This window comes from Leptodactylus fuscus, chromosome 8, assembly GCF_031893055.1.
Source record: "Leptodactylus fuscus isolate aLepFus1 chromosome 8, aLepFus1.hap2, whole genome shotgun sequence".
In the NCBI taxonomy this organism is placed as follows: domain Eukaryota; kingdom Metazoa; phylum Chordata; class Amphibia; order Anura; family Leptodactylidae; genus Leptodactylus; species Leptodactylus fuscus.
The window spans coordinates 32,408,481-32,432,327 of NC_134272.1; the positions used below are offsets into that span (position 1 = coordinate 32,408,481).

General features: G+C 43.7%; 1 protein-coding gene across 1 annotated transcript in view; it reads left to right on the forward strand.

Annotated features, from left to right (window-relative positions):
• Positions 1–4,619: 4,619 nt before the first annotated feature.
• The window catches only part of PARD3B (par-3 family cell polarity regulator beta), a 799,946-nt gene continuing 780,718 nt past the window's right edge, over positions 4,620–23,847 (forward strand). The window contains exon 1 of the mRNA XM_075284374.1: positions 4,620–5,261. Within this exon, the coding sequence (XP_075140475.1) occupies positions 5,142–5,261 (120 nt within the window). The 5' untranslated portion in view covers positions 4,620–5,141. The remainder of the gene's footprint in view (positions 5,262–23,847) is intronic.

The following is a 23,847-nucleotide window of genomic DNA, read 5'->3' on the forward strand; positions in this document are numbered from 1 at the left end:
AGGAATGCTAAATAAAAGCTTTGACTTTGTTCACACTGGTGGGTCTCATGGTTTTTTTGTATTTTTTTTTTATGGCAAGGATAGTGTAGTATGTAGAATGACCATCATACATTTGAAAACAAATCTGACATACTGTAACCATCTATCGTCAGAACCCAAACAGATAGGTTAAGGTCACCCGAATAAATTAGTGTCTTTCCCCTTGTGAATGGGTTATAAATGTGTTCTAAATCTATCGTAGTTTTGTCTATATGCAAATGAGCTCTTTAGAGTAATGACGGTGTTGCCATTGCCCCAAAGAATTATGCCCTTGTTGCACTATAAGGCTAAGGCGCTAAGTGATGTCCAGCCGCAAAAAACGCTGTGGGAAAAACCACATAGGCAACGCATCTTGGTTCTTTCTGCAGCGGTTTACACAGACAGTTCGTGGAGGTTTCCTCTGCGGACATTCTGATTCAATTATACCTATGGAGAAACTGGTGGCATTTCCGGATGTGTAATTGACATGCTGTGAGTTCCAAAACCAAGCTGTTTTGTAAATCACGCTGTGTGTCCACATTGTGGTTTTTACCACTTTGCTCTGACTGTACAACTGCAATTTCTTTTTTTTCCCGCAGTGTTTCCACTGCAGGCAAATCGTAACATTTATATCACATGGGGTCCCCGCCTAAAGCTAATATTGCATATTGCCAGAAACAGCGATATCGTGGCAACAGGAGTACCGATTTACAAGGGGAAAACACTGGTGTTTATGATCTTGATTAGCTTAAGGCCGAGGCCCCATGTTGTGGAAATGCAGTTTTTTGTTGCAGATTTTGTTGCAGGTTTTTTGAACCAAAGCCAGAAGTGGATTAAGCAAAAGGTAGAAGTATAAGAGCTTCCTATATATTTTCCATTCCTTTTGTAGCCATTCCTGACTGTGGCTCAAAAAAAATGCAACAAAATCTGCAACAAAAAAGTTGCGTTTCCGCAACGTGGGGCCTCAGCCACGGAGTTTTAGTGGACCTTACACACATGGCTTTAGCCTGAGTGTAAGGTCCCAATTGCAGAAACGCAGCTTTTTTGTTGCAGATTTTGCTGTTCTTTTTTTGAGCCAAAGCCAGGAGTGGTAATAATAAGGAATGGGAAATACACAGGAAGCACTTATACTTCTGCTCAATGGAATCCTGACTTTGGCTCAAAAAAAAAAAAAAAAAAAAAAAAAAAAGTATCACAATCTGCAACAAAAACTTTTCACATTGCAGAACGCAGAGTTTTGCAGAGTTTTGGGTGGATGGGATTAGCCAGAAACTCATTCATTTTGCTGGTACCGTAAAACGCATCTTTTTTTTCTGCTGTTTTTTCTGTTTTTTTTTTTTTTTTTGCAGATTTTGCTCCCAAACCTAGGAATGGATTAAGCAGAAACAGAAATATAAGTGCTTCCTAGACATTTTCAACTCATTCTGTAGCCAATATTAGGGTAGTTCACACAGAGTTTTTTCAGGTGGATTTTGACGCAGAATCCGCCTGCAAAAATGGCTCCCATTCGTTTCCCGCTAGCGGGAAAAAGAAGCGAGATGCCGCTTCTTCCCACAGATTCTGTGGCACGTGATTCCCTCCTGATTAAGCCCAATCATTCAAGCCTAATCAGGAGCAGGATGTCGCAACTGAATGGTGGTGCACTGCATCGGCATCCTATCGCGGCTAGCCGCGGGGAAGTTTCCGCTGTGTCAACATACTCTTAGGGCTAGTTCACACGTGAACAAAGGGGCGGATTTTGACAGCGGATTTCGCTTCAAAATCCGCCCTTTTACAATGGTGGTCTATGTAGACCACCGAGCTTTTTTTTTCCGCTAGCGGCGAGCTGCCGCTAGCGGAGAAAAGAAAGGACATGCCCTTTCTTCAGGCGGAAGCCGCGCGGGCTCAGCCATTCATTTGAGCCGACAGCGGAGGGGAAAGCCGCGACCGCGATGGTCGCGGCAGGCGGATTTTGACGAGAGAGACGCGGCTCACCGCGTCTCTCTCCGTGTCAAAGCCCGTGCGGGCAGTTCACGTGTGAACTGACCCTTAGATTTGGCTCAGAAAAACCTAGCAAAATCGCCAAGTAAGGGTGCATTCACACTACGGAATGCCAGCGTGTATCACAGCCGTACACGTTGGCGTTACAGCAGGGCTGCCGGACACTTCCCATTCATTTCTATGGGAGCCAGCATGCGAGCGCTCCCCATAGAAATGAATGGACTGCTTTTTTCCATTCATTTCTATGGGGAGCGCTCGCATGCCGGCTCCCATAGAAATGAATGGGAAGTGTCCGTCAGCCCTGCTGTAACGCCGGCGTGTACGGCTGTGATACACGCTGGCGTTCCGTAGTGTGAATGTACCCCAACAATGAATTGTATTTTTTTTTCATTGTCATTGAGTTTTTGTTGTATTTTCTTCCTTTATTAAAAGGTGTAGGGTAAATATTTGCAATTTCAATTATAGTATGGGACAGTATATGAGGAAGCAGGGACTCTTAGCAGCATAGATAACTGTATTGATAGGAGTCCCTCTCCTGACATACTGTTTAGGCCGATAATTCCAGTCAACACATGGACCAAGTTTCACGGCTGTAACTCACTTGTGTGAATGTGTGGTCTCTGTTTGCATTAAATTACATTTACAATTTTCACTTTTAAAAAAAAATCTATGTTGTTCATTTATCGCTGATTTTAGGCTGAGGCCCCATGGACTGGAATCGTTGCGGGGAAAAATCAGTGTTTTTATGTGAATCCCATGCTCACTTTGCGGTAAAAACTGCAGCGCGGACACGCTGCGATTTCCAAAACCGGCGGTGTTCTTTTTTCCACTAGCGGTTTGTTCCCGCTTGCGGAAAATAGAAGCCAGCTGCCCTTTCTTCAAGCGGATTCAGAAACCTCAGGACTAGGCCCATTCATTTGGGCCTAATCCGGAACGGAAAGCCGTGACGGAATATGCACACATGGAACCCCCGTGTGAACTAGCCCTTACCTAACCAACCAATAAACTGCTTCAAATTAATGTGGGGCAGTAATCTTGAAACAATGGTCTGTGCATGGGTCTCTATTCTGTGGTAAAACAGGGTCCATTCACATGGAGGAAAATGGTGCTTTATTTGGCGCAGAATTTTTAGCGCTGACAAAAAAGCCTCCCATGGGTTCTGTTAGCTTTTTCAGCGCCAAATAAAGCGCATTTACCTCTGTGTGAATGGACCCTTATGGTGCATTCACACAGAGGAAAAGGGTGAGGAATTTGGTGTGGAATTTCAGCGTTGAAAAAAAAGCCTCCCATTGACTTCAATGGGTTCCTTTTCCGGTTAGCTAGTTATAACCACGCCCCTAGATTACGGAAACTCCCCTCCAGATGCACGAGACATCGGTGTCTGCGAGTTTATTTATTCTACACTGGTCAGAGCGTGGGGCAGTCGGTTCCCACGCTCTGACAGTGTATTCTGCATCTAAGTCCACCATGATTTGCATTATACCATGACCTGTCTCTGTTGCACAGTATTTTATACATATTTTATATGTACTTCAATTCATTTAAACCACTATTTGCTTCTAGCACTCTGTATTTCACATAATAACACGTATACCTACTCCTCGTATTACCAGTGTTTACACAGATCCACTGCTATAACTGCCAGACACTGGCAATCTGCTACTGGAGAGCTATGTCAGTTTTATGTATCTAATTGTTTATTTGTTTATTTATTTTTGCATGCAGTTCTTTACATACTCTTCCTATGGAATGTTTTTTTTGGAGTTTTCCTCTGTGGATTTTCTACCCCTATTATACCTACTGTATATGGAAAGAGTCAGCAGTTCTGTAGGTATAACGGACATGCTGCCATTGTTTTTCTTAAATTTTTTGATAAGATTCGCCAGAATCCCATCCACGTTGCAGATAATGGAAAACGCAGTATTAAAGTGATGGGAGGTGGAAAATTTCTGCCTGGCACGTGCGGGATTTGGTCAAGCAGAAAAATTCTACTTCAAATTTGTACTATGTATTATGCTAATACAAAGCCAAATGTGTCCATCACTTGCTGTGTGACCGGTTATAAAGGCAGTCCAGACTATGACCATACATATTTAAGAGAATAGCTATGAGGACTTGTGACGTAATGTAATGTAAAGCAAACTAAAGTGTGAGGACACGTGAGGTAATTCAAATGTACAGCGTGACGTCATAGAGCCTCCTTTCCTCAGGACATTATAGCGGGTGACAGGGTGCAGGGTCTCCCCTCAGGACATTATAGCGGGTGACAGGGTGCAGGGTCTGCCCATAGGACATTATAGCGGGTGACAGGGTGCAGGGTCTGCCCATAGGACATTATAGCGGGTGACAGGGTGCAGGGTCTCCCCTCAGGACATTATAGCTGGTGACAGGGTGCAGGGTCTGCCCATAGGACATTATAGCGGGTGACAGGGCGCAGGGTCTCCCCTCAGGACATTATAGCAGGTGACAGGGTGCAGGGTCTCCCCTCAGGACACCATACTACTTTGTCACAGTCTTTCTGATTTTCCCTCCTTTTCCCAGGCTGTGTGTGAGGGGGAGGGCTGGCAGGTCACACACAGACTATGGCTGCTCGCACCCTCCTCTCCTCCTTCCATAGTGACTCCAGTCCCGTGCTCCTCCCATGCTGCAGTGCCTGCCTGGGAATCCCGGCCTGACCCACACTTCCAGCCCGGGACATTTCAAAGCATCTTTGGTGCGGATGGTCCATCTGTAACCCCCAGCTGCTCCCGGTGCCTCCGCACTCCCCTCCATACACACAGCTGGGATCCAGCTTTTCCTGAGAGACCTGTCTGATGTGTCTTCCTCATTCCTCCCCTCCCCTCCCTCCAGCCTCTCGCTGGCCTTTCCTTCCGCATTCAAGGGGCTTTCTATTGCTCCCTTGGGAGAGAGTTTAACACTTTGCTGGGATTACAATAAAATCCACTCAAGCTTTTTCGGAAGTTTTCCTTGGAGCCTGGGAGAGACCCCTTCCCCTGTCACCTGTGCCCCCTCCTAGACATCCCTAGCAGTATGGAGCATGCTGCGCTGACTCTGTGCTAGCTGCAAGCATTGACACCTGTTGCTGGGTGAAGGAAAGTGACACTTAGTATCCTGGAAGTGACAGTGTCCCATTGCCTGGAAATATGAAAGTCACAGTATGTTTTGGGAAGACTGGAATTGTCGTTCCTTGCAAGGATGGCAAGATCAGCGTGAGAGAGTTAATCCAACAGGCAGCACAGAGGTACATCAAAGCCAAGGAAAAAGTAAGCCCTTCTCTTATTTACGAACACTGTGCTGTACGTTTCACTATTGGTCCACAGGTTCGCTGCTATAGGCCTTTGGTGGCCCCTTGTCAGATTTGGGGGACATCTGCGTAAAGGTTTTTCTTGGTGTGAACAAAAAAAAAAAAAAAATGGAGTAAGATGTTTATAACTGTGAATATATGATGGTCCTTCTAGGGCGCCTTGTCCATGCGTCATCTCTGGGGCCTGGATTTTTTTGACAATCTATAGGGACAGGGCCCTGGGAAAGTGTTGTGCTATCAATGCTGCTGCAGGATAGGTGATAAGTGTCTGATCAGTGGGGGACTGAATGCTGGGACCCCCGCTTGATTAAGAGAGCAGGGGTCCCATATGAGGGAAACGGCAAGATGCACCTGCGTCTTACCTTTCTATTTTATTCTACGGGATAGGCCAGAAATGTAGTTGGCTTATCCGTGGCAGGATCCATGGGTGCAGAGGTATCCCTATCAGGCCCTGGATTATTTTAAATGGCACAGGATAGGTGGGGGCCCAGATCAGGTGCTTTAAGTTCCACCTATTCAGTATCAAAGAGATAACTGGTGCAGCTGTGCAAATGCTCAGTTTGCGGCTCCATTTATTTGGGATCGGTGAAGGAACCAGCAGTTGGATCCCTATTGATCAGACAGTTATCCTGTGGGGAGGGGATTGCTGGAATATTTTTTCAAAATAATATGGATCTATTAAGCCCTGCACACCAGAATTCTGACATCAAAAAGTCACAAAGTTTGTTTTAGAAGTTTTTGGGCTTATTGCTGTAGAATATTTGCAAAATTTATTTATTTATTTTAATGCCACTCACCCCAATTTTTAACTTGTCAAATGTGACTTTTTAGTAAGACACAAAAATTGTGGAGTAACATTTCAGGACAAAAGTGTTTAGACATAAAAGGGTTATAATTGCTCTGTGTCTTGACCTCATAGGGCAGGATTTGGATATCCCATGCCCCTCATTGGAGTAGAGTGGTAATGTGCATACCACCAATCCATTCCAAATCAATGGGACTGATAATGTTGGCTGAGTAAAGCCAAGTTCCTGTGTTCAGTAGGGGTTACCAGGGATGAGACCACCCGCAATAAGATGCTTATCAGCTGTCCGTTCAGTACAGTTGCGATGACATACTGACTTCTATTTCACATGGCTGTGTGTCTGGAAAGTACATCCTATACATGGATTGTAATTCCCAGACAAATCACGGTCATGTGTGCACAACCTAAATCTCACCATACACATTAGATTTTAGACTGGCTTGTCTGAAAAGAACTGTGGTTGATCATTCATACAGCTTACTGGCTCAAACACATGAACAACCATGAACCTCCCAACGACTGTTCGACCGTCTCAGATACTTGGAAAATTGGCAGATGAAGTCGGTCAATGCTAATAAAGTGGCAGAAAAAGGAAATGACACTTGGTGGGTGTGTTAGTAGTGCAAACCCACCACAGGTCTGCCAGTTTAGCCTATACACAACAGATCACGGCAGGCGACCAACCAACAGCAGACATTCCATAATCCTCAACTTCAGCAGTACAAAATCTAATGTGTATGACTAGCTTTAGTCCCTGAATGCAGAGATAACAAATCCTAAATTATCTTCAATGATTCACAGTAGTCTAGGACATTCTTCAGCTTGGCCAGGCCTGTCATTAAGATGTACTTGGTATTACGTGTGCTATACTTTTATGTTACTATTTGGGTCAATGAAACGTGCAGATTGATGTCTAGTGATTCATTACAGGTAACTATGACTTTTATAGGCCGGCTGACGTGTGAGTAACTCCTAGACAGCATTCACATGACATACTGCCCTGTTGTGCTTCGATGATACATGAGTGTAATACTTTTCATGGTTCTGTATGTTTCTCCATATGTTTAATCTGATGTGTTTTTGTGCAATTTTTACCATGAAGATCAATATGAAAAAAGGCAAAAAAGTGTACACACACAAACATGTTGGTGCTATTTAGACATATAAATGGATATTTAAAGGGGTGGTCCAACTCATTTTAAAAGATCCCACCAAGCTATAAAATAGTGGAAAGTAAAATAAATAAAAAAAAACTTTCTCACTTCTCCCAGGTCCTCAGTTTCTGGTGTGGACATTTGGGTGCTTCTGGTTTACAGGTGTTAGGTGATGTCATGTGTGAGGGGAGGTCTCCAGTCATTCACAAATAACATTTCATTGCTGAAGAGATCGCAGCTGAGGCCTATGGCTGGAGCAGAGACCTCCCCTCAATTTGAACATTATTGCTGACAACACCTGGGACACTTAAATAGAAGCACGGAGCTGCCCACGCTGGAAATGGAGATCCTGGGAAAGGTGTGTTTAAAAAAAAAATCCCCTAAAATTTTTTTTTTTTTTTAACAATTTATTGTAATTTACTTAGAACATATTGTGGTCTTTTAAAAATGAACTGAAAATCCCATTTAACTTCGCTGCTGATCGTCACTAAACGTCATCTATAAGTCTGTTTATACTATGGTCTTGGCATCCCAGTATAACAGAAGCCCAGATGATGTGAGGGATCTACGCTATTTTCCAACAGCCAGCATTGATACACAGGTAAATGACTTGTTACAAGACAGGGCTAGCTCTGGCTCCTGCTTTGTGGCAGTTACAAGCTGTGCGTGTATGTCCATCACATGACCATGGACTGACCTTTATCCCCTGAAAGTAAACAAGCAGAGATCTACAAGACCATGAGGAATTGATATAGAAACTATATCGGGGAAATTTTGCAACTTTTTATTACACAAACAGTTAACATTTATTTGCTGAGACTTGAGAACCCCTTTAATGGGAGCCACTGAATTTATGTAGTAGAGGATTAGCAATGGCTTTTGTTGTTGTTCTTCTTTTGCATTGTACCTCAGTACCTATTCTTAAAGGGGCAATGTGACCAGATAGACCCCTTTTAAAGAAAGAAAATCTAATACTTCTCTTTGCAAATGGAAAAAGCATTTGAACAAATGGTCTAAAAGTAAAAGTCTTGGATGCCCAAACAACCAATCGCAGCACAGTTTTTATTTTTTAGAAATGTGTTTTTTGTTTTGGTTTTTTTTTTTGCACTCAATAATAATTCTACCCCTCTAAGACATCTGGACATAGTGGAGTGCTGTGTTTTCATTGGCTGTCATTTACATTTAGGCTCCATGCACACGACTGTACATCTATCCGAACGCATACATCTATGTCTATGCGGCTTCTAGATCTGTTCTTTCTTTCTTTTTTTTCTTTCCTTCTTTCTTTTGCTTACTTATATAGCGCCATCATATTCCACAACGCTTTATTGACATTGACCGTCCCATATAGGGCTCACAATCTACAGTCCCTATCAGTATGTCTTTGGCGAGTGGGAGGAAACCGGAGTCCCCGGAGGAAACCCACGCAAACACGGAGAGAACATACAAACTCCTTGCAGATGTTGTCCTTGGCAGGATTCAAACCCAGGACTCCAGCGCTGCAAGGCTGCAGTGCTAACCACTGAGCCACCGTGCTGCCCATGCCCGTGCTGTTCTGATCATAAAGCTCCATTTTCTGAAAAGGGGTATAGCAAGGGCATGCTGTGATGGGACGGAAGATTTTCCGTACATTTGAGGGCAAGTGCACGTTCCGGTGGAGGTTGTGTATCATGTATGATGAGGTGTGGGTGTCCTGATATATCAGATGCACCCTCCCCAAGTCCAGGAGTTATGAAGACAAGTGTTCTGGTGTTGACCGTCCTGGTCTTCATCAATCTCCCCCATGTGTTTTTATGGCTGCAGTTAAATTATAGATCCATAATGGGTGACCAATGCTGGTCTTTCACCTCCACTGCCATCTTTGATGAAACCTTGTATGACAGTGTGATCTCACACTGTATTTTTTTTGTGTATCTTGTCATGTTTTTAGATATTAATTGGTTTGCTTCTAGGATGCTTTTTCACCAGCTTGACAGATTTACTTGATTTCACTAGGATGGTTTACTGTATGTCACAGAAGGATTGAAAGGTGAAGGGCTAAAGGTCACTATAGAAAAACAGTTCAGATAATTAGTAGTGGATATAATTAAGGAATTCCCTTACTCAGCAGACAGGTGCAGTCCAGGCCCTTACTAGGCTATCTGCAAATGCTTTCACTGTGTAGATACACAGCCAAATACTGATGATATATCCTATTAATATTATAAATGTGAAAGTTTGTGAGTTTAGATGTTTGTGGGTTTGTGTGTTTGGATGTTTGTTCCTCAATCACACTCGAACGGCTGAGTGGATTTCCTAGAAATTTCACACACACCTATATATTGGCCAGGAAGAGGTAACAGGTTACTTTAAAAGTGTCTCACTCACCCCAAAACGCCATCGCGACCCTCCAAAGTTGTCGCCTGGTCCACTGTCGGGCCGGGCATGACGTCAGCACAGGTAGTTAGACGCCACTCCTATTGTTGCATGGCGGTGTGTGGGCAGGATAGGGAGACAGCACATAGGTTGGCGCTGAATTGTGGGCGTGGCCAGCACGCGGGGACTCCTCGCTGAACATGGCGGCTGTCTGCATGCTTCCGAATGCCGCTGACATGCCGCCCGGCCACACATTGCCTCAGGCCGGCGTAGCATGCAGCAGTGCACCCGGCCCGAACAAGCCCAGCCGCACCTACCCTTAATCTGTGCGATCAGGAACACACACAGTACGGAAAGGACCGCACACACGGAAAGGACACACAGCTTCCCAGCATCTACATGGTGAGTGCTGCGGGAAGAGGGATCGCCGGCTTGCTTAAGGGGTAGAGGGCTTGGGGGCACAGGTGCTCGGTAGGGGCCGGGGGGGGGGGGTTGCTGGTTTGGGGAAGGTGCGGGTGGTAGGGGTTACAGAGGGGGCCAGGGGGGTCGGGTTTCACACAAGAGGGCAGAAGGCAAGTAGGGGGGAGCGGGCCAGATTGCACATGTGGAAAGGGGGGAGGTAACCGAGGTCACGGGTGGGTGGTGCTGGGGGGAAAGGGTAGATGTAGGAGGTGACTGGAACTCTAAAGGAGGAAAGGGGGCCGGGGACGCGGGTGGGGGGGTAAGGGGAGAGCCGGGGGAGCGGGTGGAGGGAAAGGGGAGGGCCGGAGGTGCCGCCCACGATGCTGTGGGAGGTGACCGCGCTGGTCGCAAGGAAAGGGCTGTGGGGGGCCACGGGCCATGCTGCAGGTGGATCGCGCAAGGGAGAGGGGACAGCGGACAAAGTTGCGGGTTATAGCTAGTATAGCTATATGTATATCATGAACTGCTTACCACTGTAACTATATTAGGGCTAGTTCACATGTAAAAACCACTTGGCTTATTTTGGTCCTGAAAAGAAAAAAAAGCTTGAGGCGTTTTCTGGAGCAGTTTTTGGTAAATAACTGCTTCAGAAAACGCCAGGCGGTTTCCCCTTCCCTAAAAGTGAATGGACTGTTAAAAATAAATAAATAACTAATAATTTCCTCCGTGGACTTTCTGTTATCATTATATCTACAGGTACAGGGAAGATCCCGGCATTTCTATAGATATAATTGACATGCTGCGATTTCCAAAACCGCAGCATGTCCGCGCTGCGGTTTTAAATGCAAAGTGGGCATGGGATTCGCATGAATCCTGCGGCATTTCCACCGCAGGCAAATCGCAATGTTTCCGATCCGTGGGGCCCGGCCTCAAAAAGATTTTTTTTCACCAACACCTTTGAATAAGTGTCTGATTATTATGGATTAGAGCGCTGGGTCCACAAATGGTCATGAGACTGGAAGTCCCTGAGCCCCCTGTGTAAATGGAGCAGCAGTGTGCATGTGTGACCATTGCATCCTCTACTTCTATGGGACTGAAGGAGTTAGCAAAGTACAATGCTTTCCTCATCCCATGAAAATGAATGGAGCTGTGGTCACACGTGTGCATTACTGTTCCAAGCACACACAGGATTTGTAGACCCCATTGTCTTGTTTGGTGGGGGTCCAAATACTAATATTTCTTGCTTAGATTTTTATGCTGTATCCACATTTTATGGCATAAATGTTGGATAGATGTACGTTCCACTTTGGGGACCTACATCTATCTAGGGCTGGTTTTAGATAAATTGGGGCCCTGGGCAAAATTGAAAGAAGGGCCTCAAATGCTGTTTAAATAAAACCAAATAAAACCAACGTATTTCTAGTGACAGCCACTTTCAGGCCAACAAGTAACAACCACCACCTCTTGTGACTACACACAATTCAAATAACCACCATTGTACCGCCTAATAGGTGTTTGCATCCCCCCTCCTCAGTTATTATAGCACCTCCTTATAAATAATGGACCCTGCTTATAAACAGTGCCCCATTTCAGTAATAAACCCCCATAAATATTAGCCCCCTTTCCCTCTTAGAAAAAGCAACCACATTATAACAGCTGCCTCTCTCTCTCTCTCTCACTATATATATTTATTAGATTTAGTCCCCCCTTATAAATAATAGTTTCTCTCCTATAATAACCCCCTTATATATAATAGTCTACTCAATATAAATAACAGCTCCCTGTTTATACATAACAGATCCTCCAGATCCTCCAATGACCTCCTGCTCCGCTCTGCTCTCATCCACTCCTCACACAACCGTCTCCAAGATTTCTCCCGTGCATCCCCCATACTCTGGAACTCCTTACCACGACACATAAGACTGACCCCCACAATCACAGGCTTCAAGAGGGCCCTGAAGATTCACCTATTCAAGAAGGCCTACAATCTCCCATAACACTATCACCGCACTGCCATCTGAACAGTCTCCCCCTCTCCTTCTGTCTCTACCCCCTTCCCCCATAGATTATAAGCCCTCGCGGGCAGGGGCCTCTACCCCACTGTGCCAGTCGGTCGTTGTTAGTATTATATCTACCTGTATATTCTGTGTATTGTATGTAACCCCCAAATTGTATGTAACCCCCAAATGTAAAGCACCATGGAAATAATGGTGCTATATAAATAAATAATAATAATAATAACAACAGACACCTTCTTATATATACACTCACCGGCCACTTTATTAGGTACACCTGTCCAACTGCTCGTTAACACTTCATTTCTAATCAGCCAATCACATGGCGGCAACTCATTGCATTTAGGCATGTAGACATGGTCAAGACAATCTCCTGCAGTTCAAACCGAGCATCAGTACGGGGAAGAAAGGTGATTTGAGTGCCTTTGAACGTGGCATGGTTGTTGGTGCCAGAAGGGCTGGTCTGAGTATTTCAGAAACTGCTGATCTACTGGGATTTTCACGCACAACCATCTCTAGGGTTTACAGAGAATGGTCCGAAAAAGAAAAAACATCCAGTGAGCGGCAGTTCTGTGGGCGGAAATGCGTTGTTGATGCCAGAGGTCAGAGGAGAATGGCCAGACTGGTTCGAGCTGATAGAAAGGCAACAGTGACTCAAATAGCCACCCGTTACAACCAAGGTAGCCAGAAGAGCATCTCTGAATGCACAGTACGTCCAACTTTGAGGCAGATGGGCTACAGCAGCAGAAGACCACACCGGGTGCCACTCCTTTCAGCTAAGAACAGGAAACTGAGGCTACAATTTGCACAAGCTCATCGAAATTGGACAATTGAAGATTGGAAAAACGTTGCCTGGTCTGATGAGTCTCGATTTCTGCTGCGACATTCGGATGGTAGGGTCAGAATTTGGCGTCAACAACATGAAAGCATGGATCCATCCTGCCTTGTATCAACGGTTCAGGCTGGTAGTAGTGGTGTCATGGTGTGGGGAATATTTTCTTGGCACTCTTTGGGCCCCTTGGTACCAATTGAGCATTGTTGCAACGCCAAAGCCTACCTGAGTATTGTTGCTGACCATGTCCATCCCTTTATGACCACAATGTACCCAACATCTGATGGCTACTTTCAGCAGGATAATGCGCCATGTCATAAAGCTGGAATCATCTCAGACTGGTTTCTTGAACATGACAATGAGTTCACTGTACTCCAATGGCCTCCACAGTCACCAGATCTCAATCCAATAGAGCATCTTTGGGATGTGGTGGAACGGGAGATTCGCATCATGGATGTGCAGCCGACAAATCTGCGGCAACTGTGTGATGCCATCATGTCAATATGGACCAAAATCTCTGAGGAATGCTTCCAGCACCTTGTTGAATCTATGCCACGAAGAATTGAGGCAGTTCTGAAGGCAAAAGGGGGTCCAACCCGTTACTAGCATGGTGTACCTAATAAAGTGGCTGGTGAGTGTAGTTCCTCCCTTATACATAATAGCCCTTTACATATAATGGTCTCCCAAATGAGCGGGCCTAGTCCGGAGGGTGCTGCTGCGAGGCAGATGCCGGGGCTGAATCAGTCGTGGAATCCACCTGAAGAAAGGGCAGCTTGCTTCCTTTGCCTGTTGCCGCTCACGAAAAAAAGTAAGCTAGTAGTCTACATAGACCTCTATTGTGAGGGGGCGGATTATGACGTGTATTCGGCGCCAAAATCTGCCCCCTCTTGCCCCGTGTGAATGAGCCCTTATATATAACAATTCCTCTTGTAAAATAGTGACCCTTACATATAATAGTTCCCCCACTAAAAATTCTAGCCCCCCCCCTATAAATAATAATTTCCCCCTTATCAGGTAATCCCTATCCCTTGCCATAAAACAATAAATCCTGTACTCGCCTTTCCGCGCTCCCATGATGAGCGGAGCAGCTGCTGACTCTCCTTGTATGACTGGCACCACGATGTCATCACACCACCTGCGCTGTGATGTCGCATTCGTTACTGGCGGTCTTCTATGAAAGAGCAGAGACTATTCAGCTCCATGCTCTGTGATAGAATTAAACAGTATCGTCGTGCACAGCACGCCAATTCGGCTGTGGATCTCCTGGGATTCAAGCCATCAGGCTAAATCCCCTTGAGGACGAGGAACCTGGGCAGTTGCCCAGTTTGCCTACCCCCCAACACCGGCCCTGCTTTGGCCACCACATCCAGGCAGATTGAAAATGGAGGAGTAGCAGGATCTCTCTTCATTTCTATGGCTGTAATGGAAAAACTGAGTATGCATGCCTGACTAAGGCTGGGTTCACACCACCGCCGTTGTCCACCCCGGGGTTTTCGTCCTAAACCCCGTGGAAACTGGACAGGGGACGGCTTGCTGGCGGTTATCTTTAAAACCCATAAAGTCCTGCATATACAACTTTGTGTCCGTGCAAAAAAAAAAAATGGTTTCCAGGCAGAGGCCACAGACATATACTGGTGGTCACTTTTAAAAACCCATTCAGATGAATAGGTTTTAAAGCTGACAGCCAGCAAACTGTCCCCTGTCCAGTTTCCCCTGGGTTTAGGACGGAAACTCCAGGGCGTAGAGAGAGGTGGTAGTGTGAACTCCCCCTTACACCGATAGGAGCGAAATGGAGAGAGCCACACATGTACCTGAATACAGAGGTGACCTCACTAATCTGAATAGGCTCTGGGGCCTGATGCAATTATCCAGAAGCTGTGTTTGGGTCAGGACTTACCAGCCTGTATGTGGTTCAGCTGTATTGAGCTCAGTGCTATCTATTCATTTCAGTTGGATTGAGTTATATTCAGGCCAATAAATCTGCCCAATATAGATATGTTTTTGCAGTCCAAAAATAGCCATGTGAAACAGCCCTGACTTATGAAGGGCAGGGTTATTTTTTTGCTGTTCTGCAATCTTGATTAAAGGGGTTGTCCAGTTTCAGTCAAGTATCGAGAGAAATGTTATAGCTTGTGTAATGATAAGTTGTTTGCCGTCATTCATTCTGCACCTTTGCAGTGGATATAAATCCGTCCATGGTCATGTGATGGACACACAGTTGCACAGCTTGTTACCAGGCAGATATCTGATTACTGTGCTGCCGCTGTAACAAGCCGCGCACCTGTGTATATCACATGACCATGGACTGTCCATCACATGACCATGGACTGATTTATATCCACTGGAAGTAAACAAAATGAATCCCAGCAAGCAGAGATATAGAAAATCAAAAGGAATTAATACACAAAGTATATTGGAAAATCGTATAGTTTTTCATTATACAAACAATAACTTTTGTCTCTTAATATATGTCTGAAATCGGACAATCCCTTCAACCTACTGTTGCCACAGATGTTGAGACATCTGCTTTACAGCTGATCTGTCAGTGTAGGTCAGATGATCACAATGATAGAAACAAACAGATCACACTGAGTTTTTTTTACAAGCTGAAAAAATCTGCTTCAGGAATTAGGAAACTTTTTTTTTTTTTTTTTTTTTACATGATTTTACAAGTTTTTCTTCTGAGTTTTTTTTTTTTTGCTCCAGAATACTGTATGGACTTGGAAACCTCTCTTTATAAAAGGCTTGCTGTTTTTGATGCATTTTTTTTCAAATACTATGCCAAAAAACACATCAAAAACCACATAAAAACTTGACACTTTTTCCATCTCCCACTGATTTTAATGGGTTTTTCAAGGCAAAATTTGTCTGAAGATGGCTCATGTTGTTTTTTCCCCCTCTAGTCTAAAAAGATGATTGAAATGAATGGGAGACTTTTTTTAGGCAGATTTTGAGGCGGATTCTACTTCAAAATCAGCCTGCAAAAAAACTGTGTGAACACATACCACCCAACTTTTTAAGAACTGAAAGAGGGACAAAGTTTGCGGTGCACTGCAACAAATTTAGCCCCGCCCACTTTTATGTTGACTCCGCCCATTCTCGTTCATTTTTCATGTGCCCCCACACAGTATAATCCTCTTACAGTCACCCGTAAATTATATGCCCCCCCCTCCATCTCTCCCCCAGTTTCATGTCCCCCCATCTCTGTCCTCAGTTTCATGCCCCACCTCCATCTCTGCCCCCAGATTCATGTCCCCCCCATCTCTGCCCCCAGATTCATGTCCCCCCCATCTCTGCCCCCAGATTCATGTCCCCCCCATCTCTTCCCCCAGATTCATGCCCTCCCCCCCTTCATCTGCCCCCAGTTTCATGGACCACCTTCATTATGTTCCACCTTAGTGTTTAACACAAAAAACCACTTATACTCACCTTTTCCTCGCTCCCCCGCCACTCTCTCCGCAGTTTCACTCACAGAGTTGTAAGTGCATCATCACATCGCGCTTACACAGCCAATAGTTGGAGCACCGCGGCAAAGCAAGGAGCTGAGCTGTGACAGCTCCTTACCTTAGTCGCGTATGTATTCAACTCAGATCTGCGTCCTCCGGACGGTTGGAAGGTATGGTGAACATATCCTTATTGTTACCTGATTGGTTAGCTCCATCTTGAGGCTAAGGAACCACCTAGTGATATACACCTATAAAACACCGCATTTTTCCCCCACAACATTGGGCCTTAGATTTGAGGTCGCCACCATGCCTTTTGCCTTCTCCACTAGTGCCTCCTCCTCTCTTACTGTGTTGCCATGATCCATGAAGAGAGATTGGAGCAATCTTGAGCACCAGAGAGAGGCCTTTGCTGGGTCAGTATCCCTGAGGTGGTCCTGGTTGCTGACCCCTGTACAGTTTATGCTAGGTGTGATTGTCTGTGTAAGCTTTTCAGTCACTATTTCCCTATCTCTGTAGTTTTGCATTTCTTATCTCTGGGTCTTAGTGCTCTACCATTGTCATGCTGTGTCTACAGAACTGAGATATTTTTAGAAACTGCTTCACACGGAGTTACGCTCCATGCTTTTTGTCCATTTTATACGTGTAAAAATATACGTGTAAAATGTAGTTAGCCATTGAGTTCAATGGCTTTTTTTTTTAACGCACGTCTTTTTACGCACGCAAAAAGACACGCGTTATATGAAAAAAACATTGAACTCAATGGCTTACTACATTTTCCATACGTATTTTTTTACATGTGTAAAATGTAGCAAAATGCGCGGAGCGTTACTCCGTGTGAAGGCACCCTGAAGGTTAACCAGTTTCAGAAACTGTTTGATTTCAGAGGCAGACTACTAAAATAGCAGTAACATGGACCCCGTTGACTATAATGGGGTCCACTGCTTGTCATTTTCAGTTCAGTTTCAGTTAGTATACTGAGATAAAGAAACTGATATGATAAATCATGACATGAAGTACAGTAGTGGACAATTGAAACAACATATGCACCCATTGTGTACAGTCAGTGGATAAACAATCCCGACAACCTTCATTGCTAGGAATACAAAAGAAAAAAACTATATAGAGATGGTATTCTGTATGTAACATTAGAAAATTATACAGATAATAGAACAACTGGTGAAATCGTAGAGAATTAGTTTCGGAATGGTGAAGTTGCATGAAAAAAACCAAACTGGGGCAACACTGGGTTCGAATCCTGCCAGGAACAACATCTGCAAGGAGTTTGTATATTCTCCCCATGTTTGCGTGGATTTCCTCCCATTCTACAAAGACATATTTAAATTTAAAAAATGTACATTATGATCCTTATATAGGGCTCACATACTACATTTAAGAAAAGAAAAAAAAAACACAAAAAAAAACCTGTCGAGCATACTTTGGGTGTCGCACCTAGGTATTGAAACTTCATAAGGACAAGATTAACACCATGGTACCAAATTAGGTCACATGAAGCGGGTATGGATCAGTATAATGTTTGTGTGCATGAGGTCTTACTGTATAAAATGAATAGATGTTAATGGTAGTATTGATAACACAGGATATCTTCTCCGTTTTTTATGTTACCGTTGATATTATTTTAACTAAAAGCAGATGCATGGCCTGTGTTTTATGTTTTCGGGATTGTATCTTGTGTTTAGTCTAGTAGTGTTAAAAGCTTTTTTGCAATATTTTGAAATAATGTAATATTTCCCGAAATATGGTGTAATGATGCAAACTGAATCCAACTAAACAGAAATAAACTCCCTGAGGTACACGTCCGTATATTTGAACATTTTTCTTTAATGCAGTCATATTGTTTCATTTTCCTAATGTACAACATCTGTTCTGTCTGGTATAAAGTATAGGTTAGATCCTTCACCATTTGCAGTTATTGTGACTACACCCTACATTTTACGTTTAAAAACTACCAAATATGCTAGTCAAAAGTTGGCAAGCTGTATTATTATGTATGTTCCAAAATATCGATCGTCTATCAATAAAATATTATCTTTGCTAAGTGGTTATATAATTGGTGGCCTATTAGTTTTTCTGGGTGCCCAGATCTCCGCATTGTTTGCATGCTTGGAGATGCACTGTAGATTAGTGGTAGTCTTGATAGTGGCAGATATGGCTACCTCAGCAGTTCTCATTCAAGTCTATATGATATTGCTGCTACACCCACAAACTCTGCTATTAAGAATGTAGTGAATAACACGCTTCCAGCATGTAAACAATGCCACACTCACAGAAACAGCTGATTGACTGGGATTGGATATCTTGCAGCAGAACCAACATGACGGATTGCTCAGGAATGGTGGGGGCTAGAGAAAAATTTCAATTGCGCTGAAATCAGTTGAGCAGGGCCTATTATCAAATACTAAGAAATAGAGTTGGTGGAGGGTGTTAAAGGTCCTATTCGGGTGAATTTTTGACATATTCATCTCCTGATGAATATAAATAAGGGGGGGCATGAAGATTTGACATAATGACATAATGTTTTGTGTGCGTGGTTGTTTTTTTATTTATTTTTATATATATATTTTTCCATCAGAACAGTACTGCAGGGGAATTAAAGAGATTCTTTAAGGCATGGTTCACACATCAGTATGCTATCCGTCCATCTGAATTCCGTTTAAGACTTTAAAAGGGACTGATGCACATACTGATTTTAATACTTATCTGTCCTCTAGGGGAACCACAGCCTTTGCTATGAGCATAAAAAGGTGTCCGTATACAATCAGTATGTGCATCAGTCCATTTTAAAGTCTTAAACGGAATTCAGATGGACAGATAGCATACTGATGTGTGAACCAGGCATAAGGGTGGTTTAGTATCCAAAATTGACCTTTTATAAAGCCATACATGCGTGCAATAAAAATAAAAAGTTTTATGCGCACCCAGCTGCGGTACTCCTTGCACCTGCGCAGTTCTTCTCCAAAGCCAGAGGAGTACGCCTCAGGTCCAGTGCTCTTCCACCGCACCTCTGGCACATGCACAGTGAAGCCAGAGCACCAGAAATAAGTCCGATGAGACTTGTCAGACTGCTCTTTAGCTATAAAGTTGTTGTTTTTTTTTATTGTGGACACAGATGGATTTAAGCAGGGCGATATGGGGCAGTAAACGTCCTGGTCTGTATGGACTTGTGGGTGGCTTAGGGTCCTTAATAGACCTGACAGGTTCCCTTTAATAGGTGAGCAGTTTAGATGATTTATTGCATTGTTTGCCCCCCCCCCTTTTTTTTCTCTTTTCTTCTTAAATCTTAGACAAAAAATAGAAGCATGAAAAAAACAGTACTGTACAGACACTGGTAAAATACAGTAAAAAAAAAAAATTAACAAATTGTAAAAGCCTGTATAGCCCATCCTTTCACCAGTTTGGCTGCTGTCTCTTCTTTCAACAAGCGGGTGGGTGAGCTTGTTGAATGGACAGGACACTATGAAGTACCTCAATAAGTATAGTTATTGCCTTTACCATGGCCATGTTTACTAGAAATCTAATATAAATGCTGATAAAATAATATGCACAGTAAATGTATATTACATTACATAGGTTTTGAGAGAAAAAAGCTTACATGCTGTCTGGACAGACAAACTTGCAGTATACTCCAGATGTTTACATAGAGAGATTAGATACCTTTTGAGCCTTTTCCACAAACTGCAGTTACTTGACCTGATAATAGCAGTAAATAACAGCTCTGAGACCAATCGTTGTCCTTAGAACTTAGCCTCCACACCCCCACTAAAGAACTGTGAGTCACTACACCTGTCCAGATGTTAGATAAGGACAGACCTGGACAATGTTGTGTAAATCATTATTATCTTATAAAGCAATTGAACAAGTATGGCCGCGCTTATTAGGAGACCTTAGAACTTCAGGAAATTCCAATTCAAGTCAAGCTCTTATTGCGCCTGGTAGGGCGCAAAAGAAGAATATTAACCGAGTACAATGGGCAGCGTCCACCAGCGATGACTCTTAGGTCGGAGTATACGATGCAAAATATATTGGGGAAGGGTTCCTCAATGTAGAAACTAGCCACGCGCTCCCTCGGTGTAGACAAATATCGATAAACGGATATGTAGACAAAAGTAGATTTTATTGTAAAAGATGACGCGTTTCGGGGTTTTTGGTACTCTATGAGTGCCACCCCTTCATCAGATCTAATTCCAAAATATGATTTAAAAAATATATAGAAATTAAGTAAATTCATAAAATAGAGTGTTTGTGGAAATATAATATATGACAATTATCTCATGTATACCTCTTTATATAGAAGACAAAAAATATTTCCATAATTTCATAGTTGCCTCATAAAATAAACAAAATAAATACATATATATTTAAGAGAAAATAAATACATATATATATATATATATATATATATATATATATATATTTGTGAAAAAGCCTTCTAGTGGGTATGTATATGTGTAAGTGTATGAGTGTATGTATATATACATACCTCCCAACCGTCCCGATTTCCGTGGGACAGTCACGATTTGGATGACATGTCCCGCGGTCCCGGTTGGAGGGAGGTATGTCCCGATTTCAACTCAGATCTGCGTCCAGAGGACGCAGATCTGAGTTGAACACATATGCGGTTGAAGGAAGGAGCTGACACATGTCAGCTCCTCGCTTCGCCGCTGCGCGCCTCTCTCGCTCACACATATGCAGCTGAAGCGAGGAGCTGACCTGTGTGAGCTCCTCGCTTCGCCGCTGCCGCCGGCTACTGGCTTGCAGACGCGATGTGACACGTGATGTGTCATGTGACACATCACGTCTGCAAGCTAGTAGCCGCATATGTGTCAGCGAGAGAGGTGCGCAGCGGCGAAGCGAGGAGCTGACATGTGTCAGCTCCTTCCTTCAACCGCATGTGTCAGCAAGAGAGGTGCGCAGAGAGTGGCGAGGGAGCGGAGGAGAAGGTAAGTGTAATGTGGAGGTGGAACGTGAAACTGGGGGCAGATGAAGGAGAGGATGGCATGACACTGGGGACAGAGATGGAGAGGACGGCATGACACTGGGGGCAGAGATGGAGGGGACATGAATCTGGGGGCAGAGATGTGGAGACATGAATCTGGGGGCAGAGATGGGGGGGCATGAAACTGGGGTAGAGATGTGGAGACATGAATCTGGGGGCAGAGATGGGGGACATGGATCTGGGGGCAGAGATGGAGGGGACATGAATCTGGGGGCAGAGATGGAGGGGACATGAATCTGGGGGCAGAGATGGAGGGGACATGAATCTGGGGGCAGAGATGTGGAGACATGAATCTGGGGGCAGAGATGGGGGGGCATGAAACTGGGGTAGAGATGTGGAGACATGAATCTGGGGGCAGAGATGGGGGACATGAATCTGGGGGCAGCGGTGGGGGACATGAATCTGGGGGCAGAGATGGAGGGACATGAATCTGGGGGCAGAGAAGGAGGGGACATGAAACTGGGGGCAGAGAAGGAGGGGACATGAAACTGGGGGCAGAAATGGAGGGGACATGAAACTGGGGGCAGAAATGGAGGGGACATGAATCTGGGGGCAGAGATGGGGGACATGAATCTGGGGGCAGAGATGGAGGGGACATGAAACTGGGGGCAGAGATGGAGGGGACATTAATCTGGGGGCAGAGATGGGGGACATGAATCTGGGGGCAGAGATGGAGGGGACATGAAACTGGGGGCAGAGATGGAGGGGACATTAATCTGGGGGCAGAGATGGAGGGGACATTAATCTGGGGGCAGAGATGGAAGGGGAACATGAAACTGGTGGCAGATGAAGGGTGTATATGAAACTGGGGGAGAGATAGAGGGGGGACATATAATTTACGGGTGACTGTAGAAGGATTATACTGTGTGCGGGCACATGAAAAATTAACGAGTGGGCGGAGCCAACACAAAAGTGGGTGGGTCTAAATTTGCCGCAGCGTGCTACGCGCGCCGCACATTTTGTCCCTCTTTCGGTTCTTCAAAAGTTGGGAGGTGTGTATATATATGTATGCATGTAGGTATGCGTGTCTGTGTATGCATGTATGTGTTCCTTCAAGGTTCAGTTTCAAATGTTCCTATGTACATAAAGTCTCATCATCTCAAAGCATCCATTTTAAAAGTTATAGGTTGGTCAGATATACTGGCATACACTAGACATATTGCTTATAGTTGTAGGGCATGTCTTTTATTTATTTATTTATTTTTATACATGTACACTCTTGCTGTTCAAATAAGTTGTAGTTATGGGCAGCATAGTGGATATAGTATATATTGGGTCCATTGGCCCAAGTATTATGGTTTTCTAAACAAGAATTTTCCATTCATTTTAAAAGTGCGTGCAGTTCTCCTGCATAGAGCGAGCGTGTAGCCGGCTCAGATTTGCTTATCATAGCAATGTCCGAGCGTCCTTTGATTTATTCATGACGAACGTCCTGAGCTGTCACGTGCTAAACCAGGCTCACTATAGCAACGGCTAGGCGTCTTTAATCCAGCCGGGACGTGTGTTCAGACGGGTCACGTGGGGCCGCATAGTTGTTATAGCAAACCCTGTAGTATCACCACTTTTAACCCTACGAGCATGCGTGGTCGTGTAGCCTGCATGGAGAGCCTGGCAAGTCACGTGAAGGACTTGTTCGCGGGCTTTTTTTTAACTATGTAAACATGACATTGGCATCTGTGTGTTTGTAGTACATGCTGAAAGAGCTTCAATAAGAGGTATGTGAAAACTTAATTTCCTATGTACAATGTTACTGCTGTTGCCATGTATTAATGTAAGATGTGAAACAACTGCCCTCTGATTTTTAATTATGAATTGTGACTAAAAGTTTTAGCAATGTGGGGTCACTTAATTTTTTTTAATAGGTTAATGTCATTTAAAATAGTTAAGTGATTTTTTTGGACTGTGTCCTTATCAATATTATTATTATTATTTATTGGTTATAAATGTGGAAAAGAAATAGAGTTCCTCTGAATAATAATGAGACATGGACATATCAATTTATAAATTACATTTTATTTTTGGCATTATGAAATAGTTGTATTAATTATATATGATCCCTAGAAGGCTTTTTCACAAATATATATGTGTATATATATATGTGTATGTGTGTGTGTATATGTATGTATGTATATATATATATATATATATATATATATATATATATATGTATTTATTTTCTCTTTAATATATATGTATTTATTTTGTTTATTTTATGAGGTAACTATGAAATTATGGAAATATTTTTTGTCTTCTATATAAAGAGGTATACATGAGATAATTGTCATATTATATTATATTTCCACAAACACTCTATCTTATGAATTTACTTAATTTCTATATATTTTTTTAAATCATAGAAGGCCTACAAACCTCATCAATATTTACCGTGTTCCTTCCCCTCATCTCTCCCCTGTCTCCTTTAACTGCTCTCTCTGGAACGCCCGCTCAGTGTGTAACAAACTAGAATATATTAATGACTTATTCCTTAGTAAATCCCTCGGCCTGCTCGCCTTTACTGAAAC